This window comes from Mustela erminea, chromosome 5 (assembly GCF_009829155.1).
Source record: "Mustela erminea isolate mMusErm1 chromosome 5, mMusErm1.Pri, whole genome shotgun sequence".
Classification (NCBI taxonomy): domain Eukaryota; kingdom Metazoa; phylum Chordata; class Mammalia; order Carnivora; family Mustelidae; genus Mustela; species Mustela erminea.
Genome location: NC_045618.1, coordinates 37,219,215 through 37,244,985, shown reverse-complemented (window position 1 = coordinate 37,244,985; position 25,771 = coordinate 37,219,215). Strand labels below are relative to the sequence as shown.

General features: G+C 39.6%; 1 protein-coding gene across 4 annotated transcripts in view; it reads left to right on the top strand.

Annotated features, from left to right (window-relative positions):
• The window catches only part of RAB27A (RAB27A, member RAS oncogene family), a 79,139-nt gene extending 59,205 nt beyond the window's left edge, over positions 1–19,934 (top strand). For all 4 annotated transcript variants that reach the window (XM_032342615.1, XM_032342614.1, XM_032342616.1 and 1 more), the window contains 3 exons: positions 976–1,079; positions 5,222–5,345; positions 17,631–19,934. In XM_032342615.1, the coding sequence (XP_032198506.1) occupies positions 976–1,079; positions 5,222–5,345; positions 17,631–17,829 (427 nt within the window). In that variant the 3' untranslated portion in view covers positions 17,830–19,934. The remainder of the gene's footprint in view (positions 1–975; positions 1,080–5,221; positions 5,346–17,630) is intronic.
• The last annotated feature ends 5,837 nt before the right edge of the window (positions 19,935–25,771 follow it).

Below are 25,771 nucleotides of genomic sequence, written 5' to 3'. Positions count from 1 at the left end.
ACATCAAGTGAAGCGGAACTTTCTCGGGATAAGGAAAACATACATAGCAAGAACCATTGCTTTAGGCCTATTTAACTAAGTAAATTCTTTTTTTTTTTTTTTTTAGATTTTATTTATTTATTTGACAGAGAGAGACACAGCGAGAGAGGGAACACAAGTGGGGGAGAGGGAGAAACAGGCTTCCGGCTGAGCAGAGAGCCCAATGTGGGACTCCATGTGGGGCTTGATCCCAGGATGCTGGGATCATGACCTGAGCCAAAGGCAGACACCCAATGACTTAGCTACCCAGGTGCCCCTTAACTAAGTAAATTCTTGACTGAGACTATGGGATCATGAGCTAGTTCTTGTGATTCCTGTCTAGCAGTCTGATTTTTCAAATCACATGGCCCATTAACACATAAACTTATGTAAGCAATAAATGTCTTACATACTTTTGGAATATCACCATCCAATTTGTTTTTTTAATTTTTAAAAATCTACAGAGACCATTTTTATTTTATTTATTTTTATTTAACTCTGGTATAATTAATGTACAGTGTTATATTCATCTTGGGTATACAATAGAGTGACTTTGCATCTCCATACATTTCTCAGTGCTCATCATAAGTGTCCTCTTAATCCCCTTTATCTATTTCATCCTTTCCCCCTTCCCCTCCCCTCTGGTATCCATCAGTTTGTTATAAGACTGAATTCGAAATACAACTTTGGTAATTGTTGTTTTATGAAGTCTCAGTATATATTCAAGTATTCTTTCTGACTTTAGATATCTATTTGGTAGCATAATTTGCTAAATCCTCTGAAATAAAGAGATACTATTTGCATGTATAATGTGAAGTTATTAGAAACAATGGCACATTATTAAACATCTACTTTGTTATTGATGAATTATTGAAAGAGACTGAGGGCACTATTGGTAGTTTTATATTTCAGGAGTGGGGTCATGATTTAGCTGACCTATCTGCTTTTATGTTCTAGGTTTCGTAGCTTGACAACAGCCTTCTTCAGAGATGCTATGGGGTTTCTTCTGCTTTTTGATCTGACGAATGAGCAGAGTTTCCTCAATGTCAGAAACTGGATAAGTAAGTGCTGTTGTTTCCATCTCTCACTCCCCACTTCCCACAATACAGTGCTCTCTTAAATTCTACTTCTGTTTTAAGTTGTTTTGGAGGAGCTCCTAGTACTATTTTACTTTGGAGGAAAGATTACTGAGATACTCTGCTTTTCCTAGTAATACTAACTTTGATTTGTTGAGTAGTTCTTATCCTGGTGGCACATGGCAGCACTTTACATGTGGAAAACAGAGGATGCTCTTACCCATTTTATAGATAAGGAAAGAGAAACCTATAAAAGTTAAATCTCTGAGTATCTGCTTGCCTATTTTATGCTGTCAGAATTTATATCACCAGGGTGTAATACATCTATTACATAGACATAAATATCTTTTGAAGGCTTAGAAGATCATACCCCTGGCTCCATGTCTCTTCTTTACTCAGAGTTCCCTTTTCTCCTTTTAAGGTCAGGGAAGTTGCCAGAAGGATCTCATCATGGAAGACTCTAAAATTACATTGGCAAAAGTGGTCCCCAGTACTATAGCCACACACAGAAACTCACGTGCACACAGACACGTATGTAAACATACACACACCCTCATCTTGGCTCTTTGCAGAGATCCTGATCTCCCAAATGGTTGGCTAAGAGCCACTTAAAATCCTACCACTTGATCAAATAAATAACAGCTTGCAAACCTACATTTTCCTCCATTAGTTGTATTAGTGTAAACCCAGAGAATCTGTTGGGGAAGTCTGTGGTGTTAAATTCTTAACATCCAAATCCTTAAAATGAAAATACGGACTTAAAATACTGACAGTTTAAAAAATAACTTGGTGTTTTAGTATTACAATGAGGTCATTGGCTGTGGTTTTGATAGCCTTTTGGTTTGAAAACCTTATTTTTAAGAATGAGTTTTTAAATAAGTAATTTACATGGTGCATTGTGATTTTCAAAGCATTTTCACATACTTTGTACCTGATCCTCACAAGCACTGTGGGTGAAGATTCAGACAGGTGAAGTGTCTTTATTTTAGGATAAGGACTGTCATCAACTCATCTGTTTTCACAGATAAAAATGGAAACTCTGAGACAGATAAATCTTGCCTATCTGGACTTTTTAGCTGATTAGATAAATAACAAAATTATGTGAAATTATGTGTAATGTATACATTTTATTTTGTTATCCTTAGAGTGTAAGAGAATTCTTACTGCACTTTAGGTAGAGAAAACTTACACCTTTTGAGGATTTCGTATCTTCAATGGAAACTATTCTCCCCCAACCCGCCTTTGGAAAAAAAAAAAAAACAAAAGTTAGTGTTGAGGATCAAAGATAATAATATCAAATCTTCACTAGGAACAGTAATTTATTGTCTATACATTTTATTTTCCCCCTGCCTGTTAGCATTTTGAATATTATAGGGATTATTTATTTCTTCCTTTTGGGGGGTGCAGGCTAGAACAAAGGCACTGTTGCCTTAAACAAGTAGCTGGCTCCTGGCCCTGAGTGGCCTGGGGAGAGGAGAGCGGGTCTGCACCCTTCCTTTGCAGGCTGCCTTGGCAGTTAGTTCTCCCTTGACTCCAAAGCTGTCCATGCCCCTTGGAAAGGGGATACATGCAAATCGAAAGGTGAGCCCTGCTGAATTCAGAAGACTGAACAGAAAGCTGAGTTCTCTCAGCCTGCTACATGGAAGGAATCAGGTAGTGTTGTATTTACTTACCTATCTTCCTAGAGCTCAGAGAATGAGCAAGTCATGCCCTTAAGTATTCTTCATTGAGTGGCAGCCTATTTTGTAAAGAAATTTTTTTTAAGTAGTCTGAATTTCTAAACATTGTCAACCTCACATGAATGGTATAAGAGCCCAACAGGTATATATTTTACATGTATTTGCCTGTATATTTTTATTGCTATTATTCTGCCTGTCTGAAAGCGGTCCCCACACCCACTCCCTCCATAACCACCCCTTTTAAGAAACTGGTTGGAGTTCTGCTTATTCTTTAAAATATGGCAGGTTATGGGCTCCATGAAATTTCCTGTAACTGTAGTTGGATTAAATTTTTTCCTTCCTGTCAACTGCTATTATATTTTGTACTACCTATAGGATTTTTAGTGGCTTTTAACCACTATGAGTTGTAGTAGTTATTTATGTATGTGTCTTTTTCTTAGTGAGATTTTTTAAAAGAATTGATTAATTTGCTTTTTATATAATTAATTCAGTCTTTGTAGAAAAATTAGGAAGGAAGAAATAAAAGGAAAAATCACCAATAATTGCACTTCCTGGAGTCTCCAAAATAAACAAATGCTATTAAACATCATTATTGGTGATACTTCATAGCACTTGTAAATGCCTTCACATATTAATGTAGTGGTTCTCAAGTATGAGTGTACATCTAGATCTCCCATGGAGCTTGTTAAAACACAGATTCTGGGCTCCGTATCCAGCATTCCTGATTCAGTAGCCCTGGGGTGCAACCTGAGAATTTACATTTCGAACAAGTTCCCTAGTGATGGGAAGGCTCATGGACCATATACCTGGAGAATCACTGAATTAACTCACTTAATCCACACCTTAACCCTGCAAAGAAAGTACCATCATTATTACCATTTACACATGAGGAAACGACTTCCTCAGGGTCACACAGCTAGTAAACAGTAGAGCCAGGATTCAGTCTCGGATACAGTCAGTCCTGAGTTCATGCTCATAATCATGACACTGGACATGTGTGGGATCAATAGAGCACAGAGCCACTCTGGAGACCGGAAAGGTTTCACTATGGAGGTAACTGAGAGGCAAGTCTTAAAAGAAGGGTGGAAATTCATGGAAGGAAGGTGGTGGTTGGGTATTCAAGCACATTGGAACAACATGCGTACCGTCTTGGAGGAAAGAAAGCACATGGCCACTATTGGAAACATACACAGTTTGGTTTTGCCTATGTAGGCCTTGTTCCCCAGCTGTCTCTTGAGGGCAAAGGTCAGGGCCCTGAAATTCTGTAGCAAGTATGGGGCCTATGTTGATGACCACTGAATTCTTGCTGACTAGATTTTCTCTTGATAAGATATAATGAACTTGACTTTGTAATGAGGAACTAAAATGTCAACACTTTTCTGGTTAACTATGATAAATAAATTAGGCCATATCAACTTTGAGGTATGTCTTATTGTGAAAATTTGGGCTGCTTTAATCTCATTATGAATAAGATGAATAAGAAATAAAGCTTTCTTTTACTTCTTTGAAGATTAAACTATTTAGCTTAATGAAACTCTTTTTGTTTAATTGCTTTTTAAAAGTATGCCTATTTACAGGTTTTCGGGTGAAAAGAAATAAACGCTGTAGAAGAATTGTAGTCTTCTGCTTCCCCTTAGTTCTGGTGACAGAGTCATTTCCTGTTTATTCTAGAATGGTTTTCCCTCATTTAATTTTAAATCTTTCTTATTTTAATTGAATTGATTCTGCCTTAGGATAATAGAAAAATGTGAAAGCATTTCATATAGAAACAAGCTAGTTCATTCAAAAGAAGACAGTTCTTTTAAAAAATATTGCGATGGGGAGACACCATATGAAATATAGAGCTTTATGATTAACAATAAGCACTAAAAGTTCTCCCAAGTTTTTCTCCAATGGCCTTCAGTTGAGAGATAGCCACAAGGGTGTGTACACATGGTCGCTCACATGCACACATGCACTATTAGAGGGTTAGCCATTTCTCCCATTCCTCTCTGATTTAAATAAGATGGGATATGTGTTGGGGCGCCTGGGTGGCTCAGTGGATTAAGCCGCTGCCTTCGGCTCGGGTCATGATCTCAGTGTCCTGGGCTCGAGCCCCGCATCGGGCTCTTTGCTCAGCGGGAGCCTGCTTCTCTCTCTCTCTCTCTGCCTGACTCTCCGCCTACTTGTGATTTCTCTCTCTGTCAAATAAATAAATAAAATCTTAAAAAAAAAAAAATTAAAAAAAAAAAAAAAAGATGGGATATGTGTTTAAGGATAAGTTCTACATCTCTGCCCTGTCCATTCCGTTCTGCAGATTAGGTTACTGATGCTTTGAAAGCATTCTATCATTTCCTTATGTCCGTATATCCACTTAAAGTTGGATATATCCAAAAGTTTTCAGAGCACGTTTGCATATATTCTCCATTGATCACACATATTATTTACCTATGATAATTTTTCATGCAGGCCAGCTACAAATGCATGCATATTGTGAAAACCCAGATATAGTGTTATGTGGAAATAAGAGTGATCTGGAAGACCAGAGAGTAGTAAAAGAGGAGGAAGCAAGAGGACTTGCAGAGAAATATGGGTGAGTATTTTTGTGGAGAAATCTAGAAAAAACATTCCCAAATCAAACAGTAGCACGTGAATGGATTACAGGAGATGCAAATGCAAACAGTTGAAACAGCACACTTATTTTTTTTTTTTTTTTTTTTTTTTTTTTTAAGATTTTATTTATTTATTTGACAGAGAGAAATCACAAGTAGACGGAAAGGCAGACAGAGAGAGAGAGGGAAGCAGGCTCCCCGCTGAGCAGAGAACCCGATGTGGGACTCGATCCCAGGACCCTGAGATCATGACCTGAGCCGAAGGCAGCGGCTTAACCCACTGAGCCACCCAGGCGCCCGAAACAGCACACTTAGATGTAGGCTTTGGGAAGTATAATACCTACTTTATAGAGTAATATTATGTGATAATGGGAACCCAAAGAAAAACACTGGGTGAGGGCCATGCTTCAATACCATTTTCTCAATCTCTTGGTGTTTAAAGACACCTTTGAGGGCAAATGCCCTAACTATGTAAGGTTGCTTTCCCAAGATGCAAGTAGGAGATGCGTGGGATAAGTAAATTCTCTCTATTGAGCAAGAAAATTTCGAAGCCAGTTCATGTGCTGCTGTAGAGAGTCCCAGCATACAGGAAGGCCTATCAGCTTTGAAATTTCTGTGCTGGGAGAGGAGCATGAGCATGAAGTTTCCCTTGGTTTAGGTTGTGTTTTTGTGGTGGAGAATCATCTAAATACTGTCTGCTTTCTTGAATTCTGGGAATAGGATCACAGTAGCATTGATTGGACATGAAAGAAGAGGGTAGCCACTGTTTTTTAAAATGTCAAGGGCATCTCTACAAAGTAATTTGTGCTTTGCTTTCTTTCTATCTCTAATAGAATGAGAACCCAAGTGTGTATGTATTAATTACCCTTAATATAAATGGGAGGCAGTAAGTGGAGCTGAAAAGGAAGGGGAAGTAGAGAGAGAGAGAGAGATAGGGGATGTTACCCAGCTCCTGGCCCTGGTTTTTAGGCAGAATCCAAGGAAGCCAGAGGAGGACCTTTCTCTTTTTATTGTGTGACAACTGCTTTGTTCTTCTTTGGGCTGTTGGAGGACCAAAGAACACTCAAGGATAGCTTTCACATTGGGAAGGGAGTAGGTTGGTCAGGTGGGAAGAAGTCAGTGTCTAGAGAGTTTAGAATACCAGGTAAAGGAGAGTTGCTGAAATCCTGGGGAGCAGGGAGTTGCTGAAATCCTTTGAACATGGAGGGATGTGGTAAGTACTTCTCTAGATCAGTCTGGGAGAGGTGCATGGGCTAATGTGAAGGGAGGAAATACTAGAGACAAGAAGATTGCGGTGATCTGTTAGATGGGTAGGAGCTCTATTTGTGGAAAAGAAAAAGGAATAAATTGGACAAAATAGGCAGGGTGGGGGCAGAACAGGATTTTAGATCTTTTTCAATTCTAGGGGCAGGCAAGATAGCCTGGGGTGGTGGGGTATATCTATTCCCATCAATTATACTAGCTCGCTCTGGCATATATTTGCAATAGGATGTGAAGGTTTTCACTCTAGCGTAGATGGTGCTTACCCATGTTAGAAGCCTGAGGAGCTTTTAACAAATGTTTGTGTCCGGGCCTCACCTCTGAGCTTCTGAGGTCATTGGTCTGGAGTGGTTTTTCAGGTAAGATTCAGTGGAAGAAACATACTTACATATGAAGGCATTTGTTACAGGTATTTGACCTTATGCACTTGTGGCAGCTGGTTAAGCCCGTCTCTGAGGTGTTGACACTGAAACTTGAAGTCCACAGGTCAGGCAGTCAGGAAGGGAAGGCAGGTTTAAGGTGGGGAGAGCAAACACCAGCAAACACCACCTAAAGACCCATTACAGACTGAGACCTGCCTCAGGGTTTGTTGCCTCTGACCGGGATGGTCTGGGTATCCCAGAGAAGCCAGGGACCTTTGTCACAGGGCTAAGCACATGCACCTGGCCAAGGAGTTGGAGAAACTGAAGGAGGGTCTTGGGGAAGGTGGAACAGGTCCAGGTCCAGGTCCTGGTTTATGCAACCACACAAGCCAGCAGCTAAGCAATGATGTATGAGAGCTACTGAATGGCTGCGGCGTCACCTCCACTCCCTCAGCTCCCCCAGATCTCTCCTGTGATCCACCCTAACTGGAAAGGAAGTTCTGGGAAATGTTCAACCGAACCGAGTTAACATGTTACAAAACCCTGCAGATGAGGGCCTGGGCATCGGTGTCTCGTAGAAACACTCCACATGATTGTCAGGTTAGACGTGCCCAGGAGCTTTCAGCAAATACCTCCTGAGAGTAGTGGCCTGGAGTAGTGATTCTGAGGTGGAGGCTGGCAAAGCCCCACAGGCCATTCTGATATGCTCTTCTACCCTTGAGAGGCACTTGGGTAATGCAGTAGGAAGGAAGGAGGGAGGGCCAGATACCACGGAGAGTACCAAAGTGTCGAAACTGGGAGCTGGGAGCTATGTTGCAAGGGGGCGAGGAGGAAGTAAGTGATGAAGCAATGGAAACTGTGGATGCAGACCATGCTTTTGAGAAGTATGTCAGTGAGGCCAAAAGAAATAGGGCATCTAAGGGAGTTAGCTAGATCCAATAACCGTGTCCCCAAGTACCAGAGGGGGGCCAGGATGGACTGCTCCCCCCTCCTGGTTTCTTCAGCCTTTTGTTTGTTTCTTCTCTTCTGGTTCTCAGGATTCCACTTCCTCCTTCATATCAAAGAGCCCAACTTTGCCTTCTGTCTGAAGGTGGAGTCTGGGGGGCCAGGGCATGTCTTTCATCTGTTCCCAGCTCACAAGGTCTGGGGAGTACTTCATAAGAGAGGTTCAATCTCAGGTTTCTGAATTCAGTTAAAATGAGAGAAGGGATTTCTATTGGCAAAGAAAGGAAAGAGAGAGAAACAGAATTTCCTTAGGAACTAGGAAGCACAGGGTGCCTGGGTGGCTCAGTCATTAAGCGACTGCCATTGGCTTAGGTCATGGTCCCAGGGTTCTGGGATCAAGTCCTACATCGGGCTCCCTGTTCAGCAGGAAGCCTGCTTCTTCCTCTCCTACTCCCCCTGCTTGTATTCACTCTCTCGCTGTGTCTCTCTTTGTCAAATAAATAAAATCTTAAAAAAAAAAAAGGATTAGGAAGCATAAAATATTGTTCTGCAGACACTTGGGTGGCTCAGTTGGTTAAGTGTTCTACTCTAGGTTTCAGCTCAGGTCATGATCTCAGGGTCATGGAATCAAGCCCCGTGTCAGGTGTCAGGCTCCTTGCTGGGCATGGAGCCTGCTTAAGATCCTCTCTCTCTCCCTCTCCTTCCCCCACCACGTACAGGCACTTGCATGCCCTCTCTCTCTCAAATAAATAAATCTTTAAAAAATACTGTAAGCTGCTTGATCATTTCAGAAGCAAAAAGAAACATTTAGTGCATATGCATTTCACAAACCTGACATGTAAGTTTAATGATTATTTTCACAGATTTTTTTCATTTTTAATTATAATATTTTCATTGATTGCACATGTACTGAAGGGCTGTGTTGGTCAGTTCATCTCCATGCTAGTAGTGGTAAAATAGAATATTGTTTATGGCATCTCTTTGCATTATTTGTATATTGTCTGGTAAATTTGCATTTTGTTACTATTGTGCACCCTTTCCTCTCCAGTACCTAAAAATGAATCATTGGTTCATAAGTACTTCTCTTAAATATACATGCACTTGGAGAATGAAAGACAATGTCTCAGAAAAACTTCGCAAACCTAATAAAGAACATGTTATAGTACAAATATGAAAAATAAATCTGTCAGTGACAACAAGGAAATCTGAGAATAAGACTTTCATGCAGGAGCCAGAAAAGGAAAGGGTGAATTACGTGTATGATGAAGAATATCAGAAACTGTGTTTAGTAGACTAAAAATCCATTTACATCTAATTCCTTTTAATTTTAAGGTTTTTCTAGAACAAGGGCAAAATAATGCTTTCTAGTATGTTATATTGAGTAATATTGTCAATGAAGTCAGAGAAAGGAGCAAAACAGAAGTTTGCCCAAACTTGTCCTCTTGCCAGTCAAAATGAGGGTGGTCTACACTGTTGCCAAAACACTTTAAAAAAATAGCTACAAAGTAAAACATGTTGGAAGGGCTAACAGAGCCAGCCAGCATTGGCAACATTCCTCTTTGAGGTGATACTATTGGATCTCAAACCTTAGTGTGTTTCAAAATTACCTGAACTCTGACTCCTAAGGAATTTCTGATTAGTGGATCTGGGGTAGAACCCAGAAATTCGTTTCTAACTGATTCCCTCCTGCAGGTGATTGAAGGTAGTGCTTTGAGAACCAATGGTATGCATGTCAAGTTACTACAGGGATGCATGCTGGCAGATACTTTTGTTGATGGTATAATTGGATAAATCATTAGAGAATATGAGGCATTGTCTAATGTGCCTTGCATGGGTGAGGGAAATGTGCTTAATGACTCCTCACTGGAAAATCCATGTTTGAGGAGGGAGGATACTTTTTCTCTCAGTTGATTAAATCAGCTGTGGTATAGACTGGAACTGGACACTGGGATTGGTAGTGAGAGTATGCCAGCTGTAAGTGAGCAGGCAAGGACTTGATGAGTTAAAAACGGCTGCATCTAAATGCCCTCTCGGCCTTATTTTCCCACACGGGATAGTTGGTGGTCATTAGAAGCCTTTCCATTTTTTATTCTGAGTTGAAGGACATACAGAAAATTGTGAATACAATGAAACCGTGATAATTGAATATGTACATATTTCATGTGCTATACAAAGGAATGGGTAGAACATTTTTTAAAATTGAGAAATAATTGATATATAACATTGTATTAGTTTTAGGCATACAGTGATGATTGGATATATGTATAGATTGCTACCACAATAAGTTTGGTTATTATCCATTAGCACACAGTTATAATATTTTTCTTTTTCTTCAAAGATTTATTTATTTATTTGACAGACAGAGAGAGAGAGAGAGAGAGAGAGAGAGTACAAGCAGGGGGAGCTGCAGAGGATGAGGGAGAAGCAGTCTTCCCACTGAGCAGGGAGCCCAATGTGGGGGTTGATCCCAGGACCCCAGGATCATGACCTGAGCCAAAGGCAGAGGCTTAACTGACTGGGCCACCCAGGCGCCCAATTTTTTTTTCTTCTGGTGATAACTTTTAAGATCTACTCTCTTAAGGGCAGCAAATTTAAGATGACTTTTCCCCCACTGAAGCATTGCTATTGATGAAGAAGGTGTTCAAGAGTTTCTGGATTAAATAACGTGTTAAAAACATTTATTTACAACATTAATAATATGAGCACAGACCGTTTTTGGGGTTCAAGTGGCTTAGCTCAGCCGAATGCTGTGTCCTAGCTAGACTGAAATGTGGCATGAATAACTTGATCACAAATAATTTGATTCTTTGCATACTTCATGACATCTTTCCTTCATTCAAGAAATAATGATGTATCATTGGGAAGGCATGTTTTAAAACCACATACCTAAACTAAAACTAAACATACAAGACTGATTTTCAGAGCCCCCTGCAACTCAGGGGAGGACCTAGATTTCACTTGGCACAGTCTTGTGGGTTGAAACGGTCCATACACCCATCCTTCCTTGTAAGTGCTTGTTCATTTAGCATTCAACAGACTGTGAAAAGTAGTGAGACACATTTCTTAATTTAGTGAAAAAATTTTCCATGATATCTGGATCCACATGTGAGCCAAATAATCCAGAACCATTTGACAGCCCCATCAAATACACCTGCTTCATTCCTGGCAACCTGTAACTATAATCTAGGATCTTCTAGTTTTGGGGATATAAGTAATAGAAATCAGCTTGATGTGGATCCTGACCAATATATTGCATAAGCAGGATCTAGATATCCTGGTGAAAGACTGTAAGTGATAATAATACCCCCCTCATTGATTTGAAGTCCTTTGCCATTTTGCTCATTTTATATTTATTTTAAAATCTGTGACTAATATATTTCTTTTTAAAAAACATATCATAACTGGTGTTCTGCATCCATTCCAAACAGCTGTTGAGTGGTCATTTTTGAATTGAAAATTACAAATAGCTACACAGGATTTTTTTTTTTAAAGATTTGGTCTATACTGGCCCTAGTAATGCTCCATTAGCACCACCGTGTGGAGAGAAGGAACCATATCACTCTATGGTTAAAAAGGGTGACAACTGATCCTCTTGAATGTCAGCTAATTTTACTAAATTTTTGCCTAGTAAGTTTTAGGAAAAACAGAATATTATTTTAAGAGAAGGAAAAAGTCCATTAGAGTCATATTTATTGGGCACTTGCTGGATTCTATGCTTGTGCATCTCATTTTCTCCTTCCATGACTCCATGAACCACTGTTACCCTCTTTACAGGTATGGAGAAGTGGTTGGATGATGTAGCCCAGATGCTAGTGAATATCAAGAAGATGTGGACATAAAAAGAGTACTAACTCTATCCTCTAGACTCCTTTGTCCTTAGCACAAGCTGGACAGTCTAGTTTTCAAATGTGAACACAAAGGCACATGTCTGACTCTGGAGCATCATTCTGTTGTGGAAAGAAAGTCTTATTTCAGGTTCTTCTCTGTGGATCTCATTTGTATCTCCTCTGACAGCTTAGAGAGCAGAGCAGAGTGAACTCGAGCATTCACTAATTCCTGTAGAAACAAAGACCACATTGCCCTAGTTGTTCAGAAGACTCTGAATGATTAGTCTAAAGATTAAGATTGTTGGGGCTCCTGAGTGTCTCGGTCGGTTAAGCGTCTGCCTTCAGCTCAGATCCCATGATCCCAAGTTCCCGTCACTGAGCCCCACATTGGGCTCCCGGTTCAGCAGGGAGCCTGTTTCTCCCCCTGACTCTCACTCTTGCTTGTGCTCTCTCTCTCTTTTTCTCAAATAAATAAATACATACATAAAATCTTTAAAAAAAAAAAAAAAGATTGTTAATCAGACTCCAGGTCACATGACCTGGAACTTCACAAATTGCAGGACAATATCCTCGAAGGAGAGAAAGTTGTTCCTTGAATTTGGAGTCAAATTGTTAAGGAGCACCTGGGTGGCTCAGCTGTTAAGTGTCTGCCTTTGGCTCGGGTCATGATCCCAGGGTCCTGGGATTGAGCCCTGCATCAGGCTCCCTGCTTGGTGGGAAGCCTGCTTCTCTCTCCCCCGCTACCCCTGCTGTGTTCCCTCTCTCTGTGTCTCTATCAAATAAATAAATAAAATATATTTTTTTAAAATTTTATTTATTTATTTATTTGACAGAGAGAGATCACAAGTAGACAGGCAGGCAGAGAGAGAGAGAGGGAAGCAGGCTCCCCGACAAGCAGAGAGCCCGTTGCGGGCCTCCATCCCAGGACCCTGAGATCATGACCTGAGCCAAAGGCAGTGGCTTAACCCACTGAGCCACCCAGGCGCCCAATAAATAAAATCTTTTAAAATGAACTACATGTTAAGTGAAATAAGTCAAGCAGAGAAAGACAATTGTCATATGGTTTCACTCATATGTGGAACATGTTGGGTCCGTTATCAAAGGAACGAGACTGAGACAGAGTGAAAGTTATGCAAAGCCTTATTCTATGCCAGGCATTAGAAGTTAGACTGACCGGCCAGGGCCGCCTCTGAAGCGAGTGATACCACCCCCGCTACCCCTCCCCCCGCTTGGTCTTACAGGTTAGTTTTATAGGGCGCAACCGCAAACTTCTACGTATGTGGCTTTGGCTGATTGGATGTGTCTCTTACCTGTGTGTTTTATTAACAGTTACCTGGAACTGATACCAATAACTGTTGAGGCATTTATTAAACAAAATAGCCTTGTTTTAGGTGTGTTTTAGCAATAGTTACCTGGAACTGATATCAGTAACTGATGAGGCATTTATTAAACAACAAAATGTCTACCTGGGCAACATGAAGTCACTTTGGCTAAGTAGGCCCAGGCAGGCCCTAGGGGTTTAACAGGTTTTAACATGGAATCGACCCCAACAGAACATAAGCAATGGCACGGAGGACAATAGAGGAAGGGAGGGAAAACTAAATGGGAAGAAATCAGAGAGGGAGATGAACCATGAGAGACTATGGAACCCGGGAAACAATCTGAGGGTTTCAGAGGGGAGGGAGGTGGGGGTGGGTAACAGGGTGGTGGATATTGAGGAGGTTACATGTTGTGATGAGCACTGGGCGTTATACTAAACTAATGAATTGCTGAACACTACATCAAAAACTAATTATGTACTATAGAGTGGCTAATTGAACATAATAAAAAAAATCATCTTTTTTTTTTTTTTTAAGATTTTGTTTATTTATTTGACAGAGAGAGACAGCAAGAAAGGGAGCATAAGCAGGGGGAGTGGGAGAGGGAGAGGCTTCTTGCTGAGCATGGAGCCCTGATGCCATGCAGAGCTGGATCCCAGGATGCTGGGACCATGACCGAGCCAAAGGCAGATGCTTAATGACTGAGCCACCCAGGTACCTCAATAAACTACATCTTATTAAAAGATGTACAATATTTCTATGAGTGACTTTAAAAATTAAATACTGAAGTTCTACCAATTAAATACTTACTTAGGGTGCCTGGGTGGCTCAGTTGATTAAGCAACTGCCTTTGGCTCAGGTCATGATCCCAGAGTCTGAGGATCGAGGCTCATATCAGACTCCCAGCTCCACAGGGAGTCTGCTTCTCCCTCTGACCTTCTCCTCTCTCATGCTCTCTCTCACTGTCTTCTCTCAAATAAATAAAATCTTAAAAAAATAAATAAATACTTGCTTAAGTTAGTAAATATATTAAATAGCTTATAGGTCTGCTAGAGGTACTAATACCTTAGTCTTAATCAGTAAAGTCAGATCCCTTTCTCTCTGCATTTGGTGAAGGTCACTTGGGGCAATGAGGAATCTGATAGGGACTCATGGTAGGCAGATGCTTTGGAGCATGAAGCACTTCAGCAAGGACAGGTCTGAGTGAGCCAGCCCTGACGAAAGGAAGGAAGCATGGTCCCAGGTACTAGAATTTAGGACAGTACTATAGATCAGCTACCTTACAGATTAAATCAATAGTTTGTAAACTAGTTTGGGAATTTAATGTTTATAATGTTGTTCAGGTTTCTTGGAGCTATGACTGTCCATGACTCAGTGATACTGTTTCTATGGGATGATGTGTTCTGAGTGTTAAACAACAAAATTACAAGGAAACTTCTGTACCTAACCTATTCTGTGTTGGAAATAAGAAACATTTATCAGTGACACAAGTATCAAAAATGACACATTTCCTATGTGTCAGTTCAGATATAAACACTTTAAATGTTAACTTATTTAATCCTTATAAGAAGGCACTGATATTATTTAGTTTTACGGGTGAAGCAACTGAGGTACCGTTTCATGGCTTGCCAGGGTCATTCTTGGATTTGAATCCAGGCAGCCTGACTTCAGAGATTATGACTCTTAACCTTTGTCCAAGATGTTTCTAACTTCTATGCATAGATTTCTATAGGTTTCTATGCATAGATTTTTATGGATCTCTTTCTATGCATAGACTTTTATGGATTTTAGAAGTATTTTCAACTTGTGATTTCTCATTTATGCCTCCAAAATAACTGAGGCAATTTTCAGGAGCTGAGAGGGAAAAACAATGGAAAGTGGAAATAGCTTAATGGAGATTCAGTTGAGGAAATCAGTGAGGCTCAGGACTTGAATTCAAAAGCTATTTTTATAATGGACTTTAAGGGGATTTCAAAAAATCAGATGTGCATTACTATGATAAAGTTCTGCTCACTTTTCTTTCTTCCTTTCCTTTTCCTTTCCTTTCTTTTTTTCTTTCTTCTTCCTTTCCTTTCTTTCCTCCTTCACTCCCACCTTCCCTCCTCCTCCTGTTCCTCCCCCTCCTCCTTATCTCTCTCTCTCTCTCTCTCTCTCCTTTCTTTTTGCCTTTCCAATTTCAGCTTATTATTCTTGGGGAGAGGGATGAGTTTTACCATTGCTTTTCCATGAAACAATTTATTTCTGAATGGTGATAAAATGATTAAGCCTTTTTAAGTATGAGAAATGTTCTGTAGACTTTAAATGATTCTTCATGGTGTAGTTGAGAAAGCATAGGATGAAGAAAATAATAAGTATTGAAATTTTGAGAATTCTCCATCTCAAAGTATTCCTGTAACAATGGTAGCATAAAGCACCATTCCAATGATTTAGCTCAAAAACATCATAAGTGCTTGATAAATAAGTGTTGAATCCCCACAAAGGATGCCCTCTTAATACTTGGTAATCAAATACTGCATGTGACCAGGGAAATGGGAAAGATGCAATATCTTCTTTTTGTGGATAAGGCAGCAGATGAAGATGGAATTAAGAAGACTGATAACAACAAAGATTTAGCCAGGCAGGAGGTTCAAAAAGATTAAGACCATGTAATTTGCTCAGCATACCATTCTCTGATTAAGGTGTTTTAGAGTTAGTCTGAGGGGTCTGATTGTGGGCATGGTAGAATCAGTGGAGCAACCACATCTCACAGTACTCACAGGTGGATGGATAAATGCTCAGATGAATTATGAGTTCCTCATCCAGTTTTTTTTTAAAGATTTTATTTATTTGACACACAGAGAGAGATCACAAGTAGGTAGAGAAGCAGGCAGAGAGAGAGAAGCAGGCTCCCTGCCAATCAGAGAGCCCAATGTGGGGCTCAATCCCAGGACCCTGACATCATGACCTGAGCCAAAGGCAGAGGCTTAACCCACTGAGCCACCTCCTCATCTAGTTTTTAAGAGCTACCCTAAAGCAGGAGAGAATTGAAGAGGTCGAGTTACAAGGCCTGTCAGCTCTTACAGGAAGTGTGCAGATAATAATATAGCATCACAAAGAATCATAATGGAGAAATAGCCTTCCATTCCTACACGTGTACCCCCTAATGTGCTTAGTGACATGAGAAGCAAAGCAGCTGTGGAAAGATCTGTAAAAGCACTAGGAAGTTTAAAAAAGAAATCTATAAATGAAGCTCTTTTTAAAATATTTATTATATATAATATTAATATATAATATTACATATTCTATATATTTATATATAAAGCTCTCATTGTAGAAGCTGCTCCTAGCCAAGAAATAATAGAAAGAGTAACTGACATTGTAATCAGAGTCACTGATGTAATGTTAACATTCTAGGAGAACATGAGAAAACAAAGGTGTTCTTCAAGAAAATTAATACTGGTGGAGGATTTTAAAGTCCCTGTAAATGTGAGGAACACTTTACTGAATTCAACTGCAGGACACCTGAGGTCCTCAAACAACTTTATTTTGCAGTTTTTATATCTTAGAGCGTTTTGGTGAGATTTCTTACTAAATGGTAGACATGAACTCAGTAGTTTGAGAAAGTTTTATCACTGTTTTCACGGCTTCATTAAGAAGCAGGAAGAACGTGAAAGTTGATTAATCCACTAGGACTAACCTACTGCAAGAAGACTGATTTCTCAAAATTATGTGAGAAGCAGCTTTATGGTTTTTAAACCGTATTTTGTGAGTTATTAAAAGTTTAAACAAATTTACCAAGGTCCTTGGATAATAAAGGACTGATGTCCTTGAGAAACTCTGAGATGTTGTAGATTTTAGAATGTCTTCAAGTTTATGGTCCAAGAATACAGCCTGGAGTTGACAAGTGGCAAAACCTTTGATGAACACAGCCAGTGAGCTTGCATTCCTCTCTGATGTCAGTCCCTCTCTCCCCAAGTGCAGCAAATGAAAGGGATTTGTTCTGGATATCCTCGTACAAAGTAGATTAGTTTGGAACCAGCAGAATTTATGGTTAAGTTGGTTACACTGGAATCAAGCCACTGTGGGTTCAAATCCTAGCCCTGCTACTTTCTATCTTTATGAAATTGGGCAAATCACTTCATCTTTCTGAGCCTCAGTTTAATCATCTGTGAAATGGGAATGAAAATTTCCAGAAGTTTTTCTCTATTAGGAGTTGTGTCAATTATTTTAGAGTCTTTTTTTACTTTACTTTACTGTTATGGTAGTTTTTTTTTTTTTAAGTTGTTATTTATTCATGAGAAAGAGAGCACAAGAAGGAGAAGGGGCAGAGGGAGGGGGGAAAGAGACTCCTTAGCAAGCTGGGAGCCCAATGCAGGGCTCAACCCCAGGACTTTGGGATCACCACCTGAGCTGAAGGCAGATGATTAACCCACTGAACTGCCCAGGTGCCCCTGTGGTAGAGTGTTTTTATTACCTTATATATTTATCCTCATTTTTGAAGTTGAATTATCAAGGGCAAAGGTCACTGTCTTTTCCCTCCATATGTTGTTACCTGAGTTGTCTCTGTCTTGCAGAATTCCCTACTTTGAAACTAGTGCTGCCAACGGGACAAATGTAAGCGAAGCAATCGAGATGCTTCTGGACCTGATAATGAAGCGAATGGAACGGTGTGTAGACAAATCCTGGATTCCTGAAGGAGTGGTCCGGTCCAATGGTCACACCTCTAGAGATCACTTGAATGAAGAAAAGGAGAAGGGGATCTGTGGTTGTTGAAGAGTCCAGTGAGCTACACAGTCATTCAAGTGGCCCGCGTCTGTGGTCTTTTCTATGGGCGATACATGGCACAGAGAGAGATGAACAGGCATTGCGTACAAACTGCTTCTACCATTTCACTTAGACCTCTCTGGTTTTAAAATTTATTTGCTGCAGCTCTGTAAGTACTTAACATTCAGCCCCAGAGTTATGAGAAATATTTCGCAGAGCCACAAGTGCCTTATAAAACCTTAGTGCATGGCAGTAGATGATTCAGAATTGAGGAATTCATAGCCACAGCAGAGTGCATTTATTATGTAGAAAGACTAAAGATACCATCATCTGCCTTAACATACATCAGTCCAGAGTCTAACACTCAAAGTCTTAGATACAATGATAAAACTACCAATCTTTAATCCAAATTAAAATACCCTACTACTCGTACTGTGGGTGACCTTATAAAATGCCATGTAAACCACTTGATTGTTAAATAAGAATATACACAAACATCAGTTCAATGTCCTTGAGTATTAATTTATGTGAAGAGTGTCTTTAAATGAATATAGCATAGATGATGCTTATATCTATAGACTGGATAAAGTGGATTGACCAATTGCATATTCACTATGACTCTTGTTGGTAGGAAGGGGGTTGAGGGTGAGGTTAGGGGTACCTTAATATAGTATAAGCAACGGAAGTGGGGCTTCTAGCTTCCTGCTATATTCCCACTGCTCTGAAGGGTTGATTGAAGGATCAGGGAATTAAATTTTTGTGGCTTTATTTCACTATGATCTGTGTGTTTATACTTGGCCTACACACTGGCCACATTTGAACATAGCTGGTGCTTATGCCAAAGTTATTTGTGATAAGTAAGCATTTAGCTTCTTTTTCTTCATATTTATAATGTTGGTCTGGCATCCTCAGACTGCAGTTTTAATTAACTTGTAAACTACTAATTTTTTGTCTTCGCCGTCATGCTTTGTATTATTGATATTTGCAACTTGTTTTATTTTTACATTGGTGGAGTTGAAGGAATTAGATTTTAATTACATAAAATGTTTGCTATTTGGTAGAAGAAGGATGTTTGTATTTAAGCAGTTACATTTATATTATAGCTCAATATAAGAAAAATGAAGCCTTAACTAGCCTATATTTTTTATTGAGATCACAGGCATTTATTGTACTTGCTGGGTCTTGCCAAGATCATGAATTCCTCTGCATTGCCTAAGTGTCTTTGTATCAGATTAAAGTTAGTTTTAAAATATGCTTCGTGGCAGGTGTTTATAAAGGTCAGAGGGGAAATTCTTATTTATTAAAGTGGTTTAAGAAAATTAGATTAAAATTTCCAAAGAGCTTAATGGCTATTTAGAAAGAATTACCATTCATTATAATTTAAACAAAGAATAATAATAAATGCATCTTGTGGTGGCAAATGATTGGAAGAACTGTAGTTAGGAGCATACAGCTATGATGGAAGTAATTACTTTTACATGGTTATTTTCAAATAGCTTTCTATTGAGTATCTATCCTATTTCTTTGCCACTTCCTTCCTACTACTCCCTTAAAAAAATTAGCTGTGATCACTGAGATCTTATATGTTTCTATCCTTGAAGTGAAGACTTCTTTTAAATACTAAGGAAGTCATTGAATCCTATGCATTTGGATTGTATATTCCAGCAAGGAAAAGATCCAGACATTACAAGGTAGTGCCCTAATCACAGCAGTACCTTCTGAAGTTGCTGTAGACTTCAGTGGAGCAAATCCTAATTTTACAGCTATGTATCAGGTGTCATTTTATATGATCTGTTATGTAGTTCAAAAGAAGACATTGTATGTTTCACCTTTTTCAAGAACCAAACAGCAATTAGCTAATTCTCCATTGGCTTTAAGCATAATACACAATTAAACATATGCATGATACAGTATACATGCAAGAACTATCTTTAATTATCGAAATAAATAACCTGTATTCTCTTTGGAAATCCTTTGTTTGAATTTGGTGTTAAAGTATCATTTTTGGGCATCAGTGCATTTTTCTATTTATAAGACTGTGTAAAAGTGAAGTGTATTCTAAGCGAACTTTGTGCCAATTAAGCTTTTAATTAAAAAGTGGTCTAGGCTGCCAAGTTTGTGTGTGAATATAACTTCATTATACTTCTCCTTCTGAGGTATTCTAGGTTATTCTGGGGATTCTGCTCAGTATGGAGTCTGCTTGAGATTCTACCTCTTCCTCTGCCCCTCCCATTCATGCTTTTCTCTATGTCTCTCAAATAAATAAATGAATAAATCTTAAAAAAAGAAAAGATATAAACTCCATGACAAATGGGACTCAGGCAGCTTTCTTCAGAATTGTGTTGCCACTATACAGAAAAGGGCCACTACACAGTAGGTTATTGGTGAACTGCGCAGAGGACTTCAGTGGCAGCAGAGTTAACTGAATGAGTTTTCAAAGAGGAGTCACTGTTAATGTTCAAAGAGGTGTAAAATTTGAAAATAAAAACAGCTTCAAAAATGTTTAGACAGGCTCACATGTGTTTATGGTTTATGTGAGAAATTGGGAAATCTGAGAAGTACATTCTGTATCTTAAAGTTGATGTCAAGGTTTCTGCAATCTAAGAAATGTTCAAAGGGAATGTTTTGATTGACATTTTTATAAACTGGAAATTTCTGTATGGTATTTTATTTCCAGGACTTCTATTTTTGGCAGTATTGGTGACTATATAACTGGAAAGTTCTTCCACTATAAAACATTTAGATAATGCTGAATAGAATATAATGAATGTATTTTTTAAAGATTTTATTTATTTATTTATTTGACAGACAGAGATCACAAGTAGGCAGAGAGGCAGGCAGGGTACGGGAGGGTGGGAGAAGCAGGCTCCCCGCTGAGCAGAGAGCCCCTGCAGGACTCAATCTCCGGACCCTGGGATCATGACCTGAGCTGAAGGCAGAGGCTTAACCCACGGAGCCACCCAGGTGCCCCATAATGAATGTATTTTTTAAAAAATATTTTATTTATTTATTTGACAGAAAGGGAGAGAGATCACAAGTAGGCAGAGAGGCAGGCAGAGAGAGAGAAGCAGGCTCCCCATGGAGCAGAGAGCCCGACATGGGACTCCATACCAGGCACCCTGAAATCACGACGTGAGCCAAAGGCAGAGGCTTAACCCACTGAGCCACCCAGGCGCCATTTTTTAAATGTAGTATTGATCTCTCGATAAAGTAAGGGAAATATTCTGTGACCACCCCTTTCCTCCTGCAAAATAGACAGTAACAGGGCAACAGCAATGGCAGCAACAGAAAGAAATTTCAACAACTTGATACTAAGTGTGGTTTACTTTTGGTTTCATTTTGCCAGTATTAGTAACCAAGGTGCTTGGTTTTAGTGACTACATGCCATTAGGGGAGAAAGTCTTAGATATGGTGGAGGTAGGGCACTAGAATGCAGAAGCCCTCACCCGCAAATAGACAAAAATCCAGGGCTCGCTCTATGTCCCAGTCTCTCCTGAGAAACGTAGAACCTTTTACACAGGTTTAGGTTCAAATTTATAGTACCTACTTTTTTTTTTTTTTTGTCTGAGAATGGCTAAGCCCAGAAGTTAACATAAAAAAGTGATTTGTGGCTGGTAATACTTCTGCACGACTTAGTAGAAGCAAAGCAAAATCTTTTCAGAGGGAACATCTCCACCCACACTTTACAGGACTCTTCCAGAAAACACTCTACAAGGATGAACTCACAATTAAAAATGACTACCCATTCCTTCACTGCCCTCTCAGCCTCAATCATGAGTAAGGGTCAGTAAACCCAAAGCAGCAGTATTTTACACTTAAGAACTTCAAATAATATATTTATCAGATGGAGATCATAAGGTAAAAGTGTTTAAGAAAATTGCAAACATAAAAGGAATTGAAACATCTGGAAAGAGAAGGCATTATTAAAGTTACAAAACTGGACTGAATGAAAAGACTTCATGTATGAGAAATATTGCCATCGATATTCAAAACTTAATGGTCAAAAGTTGAATGGCGAGTTTGACACAGTTGGAGAGAATTAGTGAACTAGAAGCTAGTTTGGAGGAAATTACACAGACTTCAGCAGAGATAAAGAGCAACTAAGGAAAGAGATACTGAGGAAAGATAAAAGCTCCAATTTATATCCATTAGGAATTCTAGAAGAAGAAATTAGAGAAAATAAAAGAAGAAGCAATATAAGAAAAGAGCTGAAGATTTTTTAGTAATGATAAAACATATACTTTCTGATTCAGGAATCATGTCTCAAGCAGGATGAATGAAAAGAAATAGTATTTCCAAGATTTTAGCTCAATTTACTGGATGTGGTCTCCAGGTCTTGCTCTCTTTTCGCATGCATTCTGTTGTAATAATTGGAAAGAAAAAAGCTTTGAAGGCAGGCTACTCATCCATTCAACCTAAAGTAAAGTACTGAATATGCTTATAGGCTGAAAGGAACAAAGCCTCCAATGAAACCTTAGGGCACGGGATTAAGAGCACTGATAAGGGATGTGGCCTCTGATACTGAAGGTAAGAGGGGGATGCTGGGTGATCAAGTAAGTGAGAAGGGTAGGAGATTTCTTTTTTGAGTAGCAGGATAAAACAGAGTTGTGAGGGAGTTGTGTAAATAGCTTGGGAGGACTGGTGAGACTCTATTATAATTGATGGGAATAAGAGAGGGAGAGGATTTAACAAGGATTAAATAATTTTCAGTCTCTTGGTTGGCAATGAATTTTGGGCAAATGTTTATTACTAACATTTCTGATATGTGCCTTTGTTGCTAACATTGTTCTGGAATTACTAGTCAAATGATTAGAGAAGAAAAGTAAATATAATTACCAGATGAAAGCAAAAATTATATGTATTTGTTGATTCTAATTAGACAAACTGATTCTAAAGTTAAACTGAAAAAAAAAAATTTTAAAGAATAGCCAGAGAAGCAATGAAAAAGAAGGCCAAGAAAGTGAGAGGAGGGCTGCAGGTAAACCCCGTTATTTAAAAAATTACAATTTAAACATTTCAAAACTGGCACATAAAGAGACATTTTGAATTAGTGGAAGAAAATGATGCCTTACTCAACATATATTATTAGAAAAAAAACAAGACAAAACTGGAATCCTATGTCGTTTATACTTAAATAAATTCCAGTTTAGTTAAAAATGCAAATGTGAAAAATACTGTAAAAATAATGGAGAAAAATTGTTGAAAAACAACTTTGCAGAGGGAAATGCCTTCTAAGCAAAGCAGCAAATCCAAAACAAACAGAAGTATAAGTTTGGATATATACAAAGAAAACTTCCGGATGGAAAAATACTATAGACAAAGTTTAAAATATCAATAAATTGGGAAATAGTATCTAAATGTCTGCAAAGCACTAACTTTCTTAATACATAAAGTGCTGTTAAGAATCAATGTGGGGCGGGCACCTGGGTGGCTCAGTGGGTTAAAGCCTCTGCCTTCAGCTCAGGTCATGATCCCAGGATCATGCTCAGCTCAGCAGGGAGCCTGCTTCCTCCTCTCTCTCTCTGCCTGACTCTGCCTACTTGTGATCTCTGTCAAATAAATAAATAAGATCTTTAAAAAAAAAAAAGAATCACTGTGGGGCAATTCACAGAACAAAATAGATTTTGAACATTTGGAAAAATTCTTAACCTCGTTCATAAATAAATGCAAGTGAAAATAATAATGAAATAAATTTTAACCTCAAACTGGTAAAGATTATTTTTTTGACAAGGATGTGGTGAAATCAGGATCTTAGTGGTTGTTGTTGAGTGTTAATTGGTAAAACCTTTTAGAGAGCATTCAGTATTAGCTTCCAAATTTTAAAAGAATACCTATCATATCCTCTGACCTAGCCTTTCTCTGTAAACTCTCTTTTGGAAGAAAAAAAAAAAGTATTATCAATAAGTGATAGATTAGGCATTTAGTTAGAAATGAGCTGGAGGCAAGGAAGGTGATGAACAGGTTACACGTTAGAAGCCTGGGGGTGCAACATCCTGACTTTGTGGCTCCAAGTCCCTGGGGCTAACAGACCAAGAACCACAGGTGCAAAATTGGCTCTTCTCTTCCACCTCTGCCCCAGGGTAACCCCTAAACTCATTATAACGTTTGCATTGCTCTTTTAGCCCCACTCAGTGGGCAAAGGCTGCCTTGATAGTTTTGGTTCAAACCTTATAGGGTCAAAAACTCCTCCTGCCAAACTGTGGGAGGAGTCCCCCAAATGATTGGAAGCAGCCTCCATTAGAGACCGTGCCTCTTGGAAGAAGACCCCGGCTCCTATAAAAAGAAAGAACCCCTCTAGTCCTAGAGCAGCCGCCACTTCTGGGCCAGCCCACCCTCTTACTTCGAGAGTATATTGTCCTTGATAAACTGCTTTCTGCTTTTTATTTCCCTTCTATCTTTACTGGAGTGCAGTTCCTCAGGTAAATCTTTCATGGGGAATCCAAGAGCCGACACCTCCCCTCACACAAGGTAGACTGTCTTGCTAGGAATATAAGGATGTTTGTTATACCAGAAAAATAGGAAACAATGTCCATCCATAGGCGGCCAATTAAAATGACACCTTCAGGGGTGCCTGGGTGGCTCAGTCGGTTAAAGCCTTTGCCTTCGGCTCAAGTCCTGATCCCAGGGTTTTGGGATTGAGCCCAGCATAGGGCTCTCTGCTCAGCGGGAGCCTGCTTCCCTTCCTCTCTCTGCCTGCCTCTCTGCATATGATCTCTGTCAAATAGATAAATAAAATCTTAAAAAAAAATGACACCTTCATACAATCGCATATACATACAAACTATGAAAAAGAATGTTAGAGGCCCTTGTGTGGCTCATTCGGTTAAGCCACCCACTCTTGATTTTGGCTCAGGTCCTGATCTTAGGGTGCTGGGATTGAGCCTGGTGAGGGGCTCCACACCCAGCAGGTGTCTGCTGGAGGACTCCCCCGACTCCTTACCTGCTCACAGGTGTACGCACTCTCTCAAATAAATACATCTTAAAAAATGTTAAATATTCATTAATAATAAAATATATATTTATATGCCAGGAACTATTCTAGATATTGGAGCTGTAGCTCTGGACAAAAAGACAAAAACCCTATCCTCTTGGAGCCCATATTCCAATAACAGGGGACAGATCACAGTGAAATGCAGAAAAGGGTTAATAGGATGCTCATTGGTGTTAAAAAGAACCTGGGTGGCTCAGTGGGTTACAGCCTCTACCTTCAGCTCAGGTCAAGATCTCAGGGTCCTGGGATCGAGCCCCACATTGGGCTCTCTGCTCAGCAGGGAGCCTGCCTCCTCCTCTCTCTCTGCCTGCCTCTCTGCCTACTTGTGGTCTCTGTTTGTCAAATAAGTAAATAAATAAAAATAAAAAAAAAAAAGAGGGAGGCACAGGCACACTGACATAAACATGTTTGTCTACGCACAAAAAATTTTTGACAGGTAATAAAAGGGACCGATTGCCACCGGGAATGAGATCTCGAGGTCTGACGAGGGAACGAAACTTAGTTTCCTACAAAAATGTCTTTTTTTCCCTTTTACCACATGTATATTAATTAAAAGGGGGAGAAAAGGTAAAAAAAATTACTACGAGTCTTTCAACAACTGCTGGTAATGTTCTCTGAGCCTCAGTGAACCCTAGGCGTAGGTCCTAACACCCGAAGTAGGTTCTCAGTGCGGCTGGCGACCCCGCTGCGCTGGGGACGTCAATCACAGGCGGGTAAAAGGGCAGGCAGCGGAGAAAGGAGTTCTTAGAGGCGTCCCAGTGGGTGGAGTCAGCCGGGGATAAAGCACAAACCATATAAGATATGAGTAAATGCTGATGTTATAGGGTATGACGTTTTGGGTATTAGGCGCCGTGGAAGCGAGCTCAGAAAGAAGAGCAGCACGTTTCACTCCCGAAAAGCGAGGGTCATGAGGCCAATTTTGCAGCTCTGCGCCTGCGCCAAACGGCAGCGCTGTTGCTT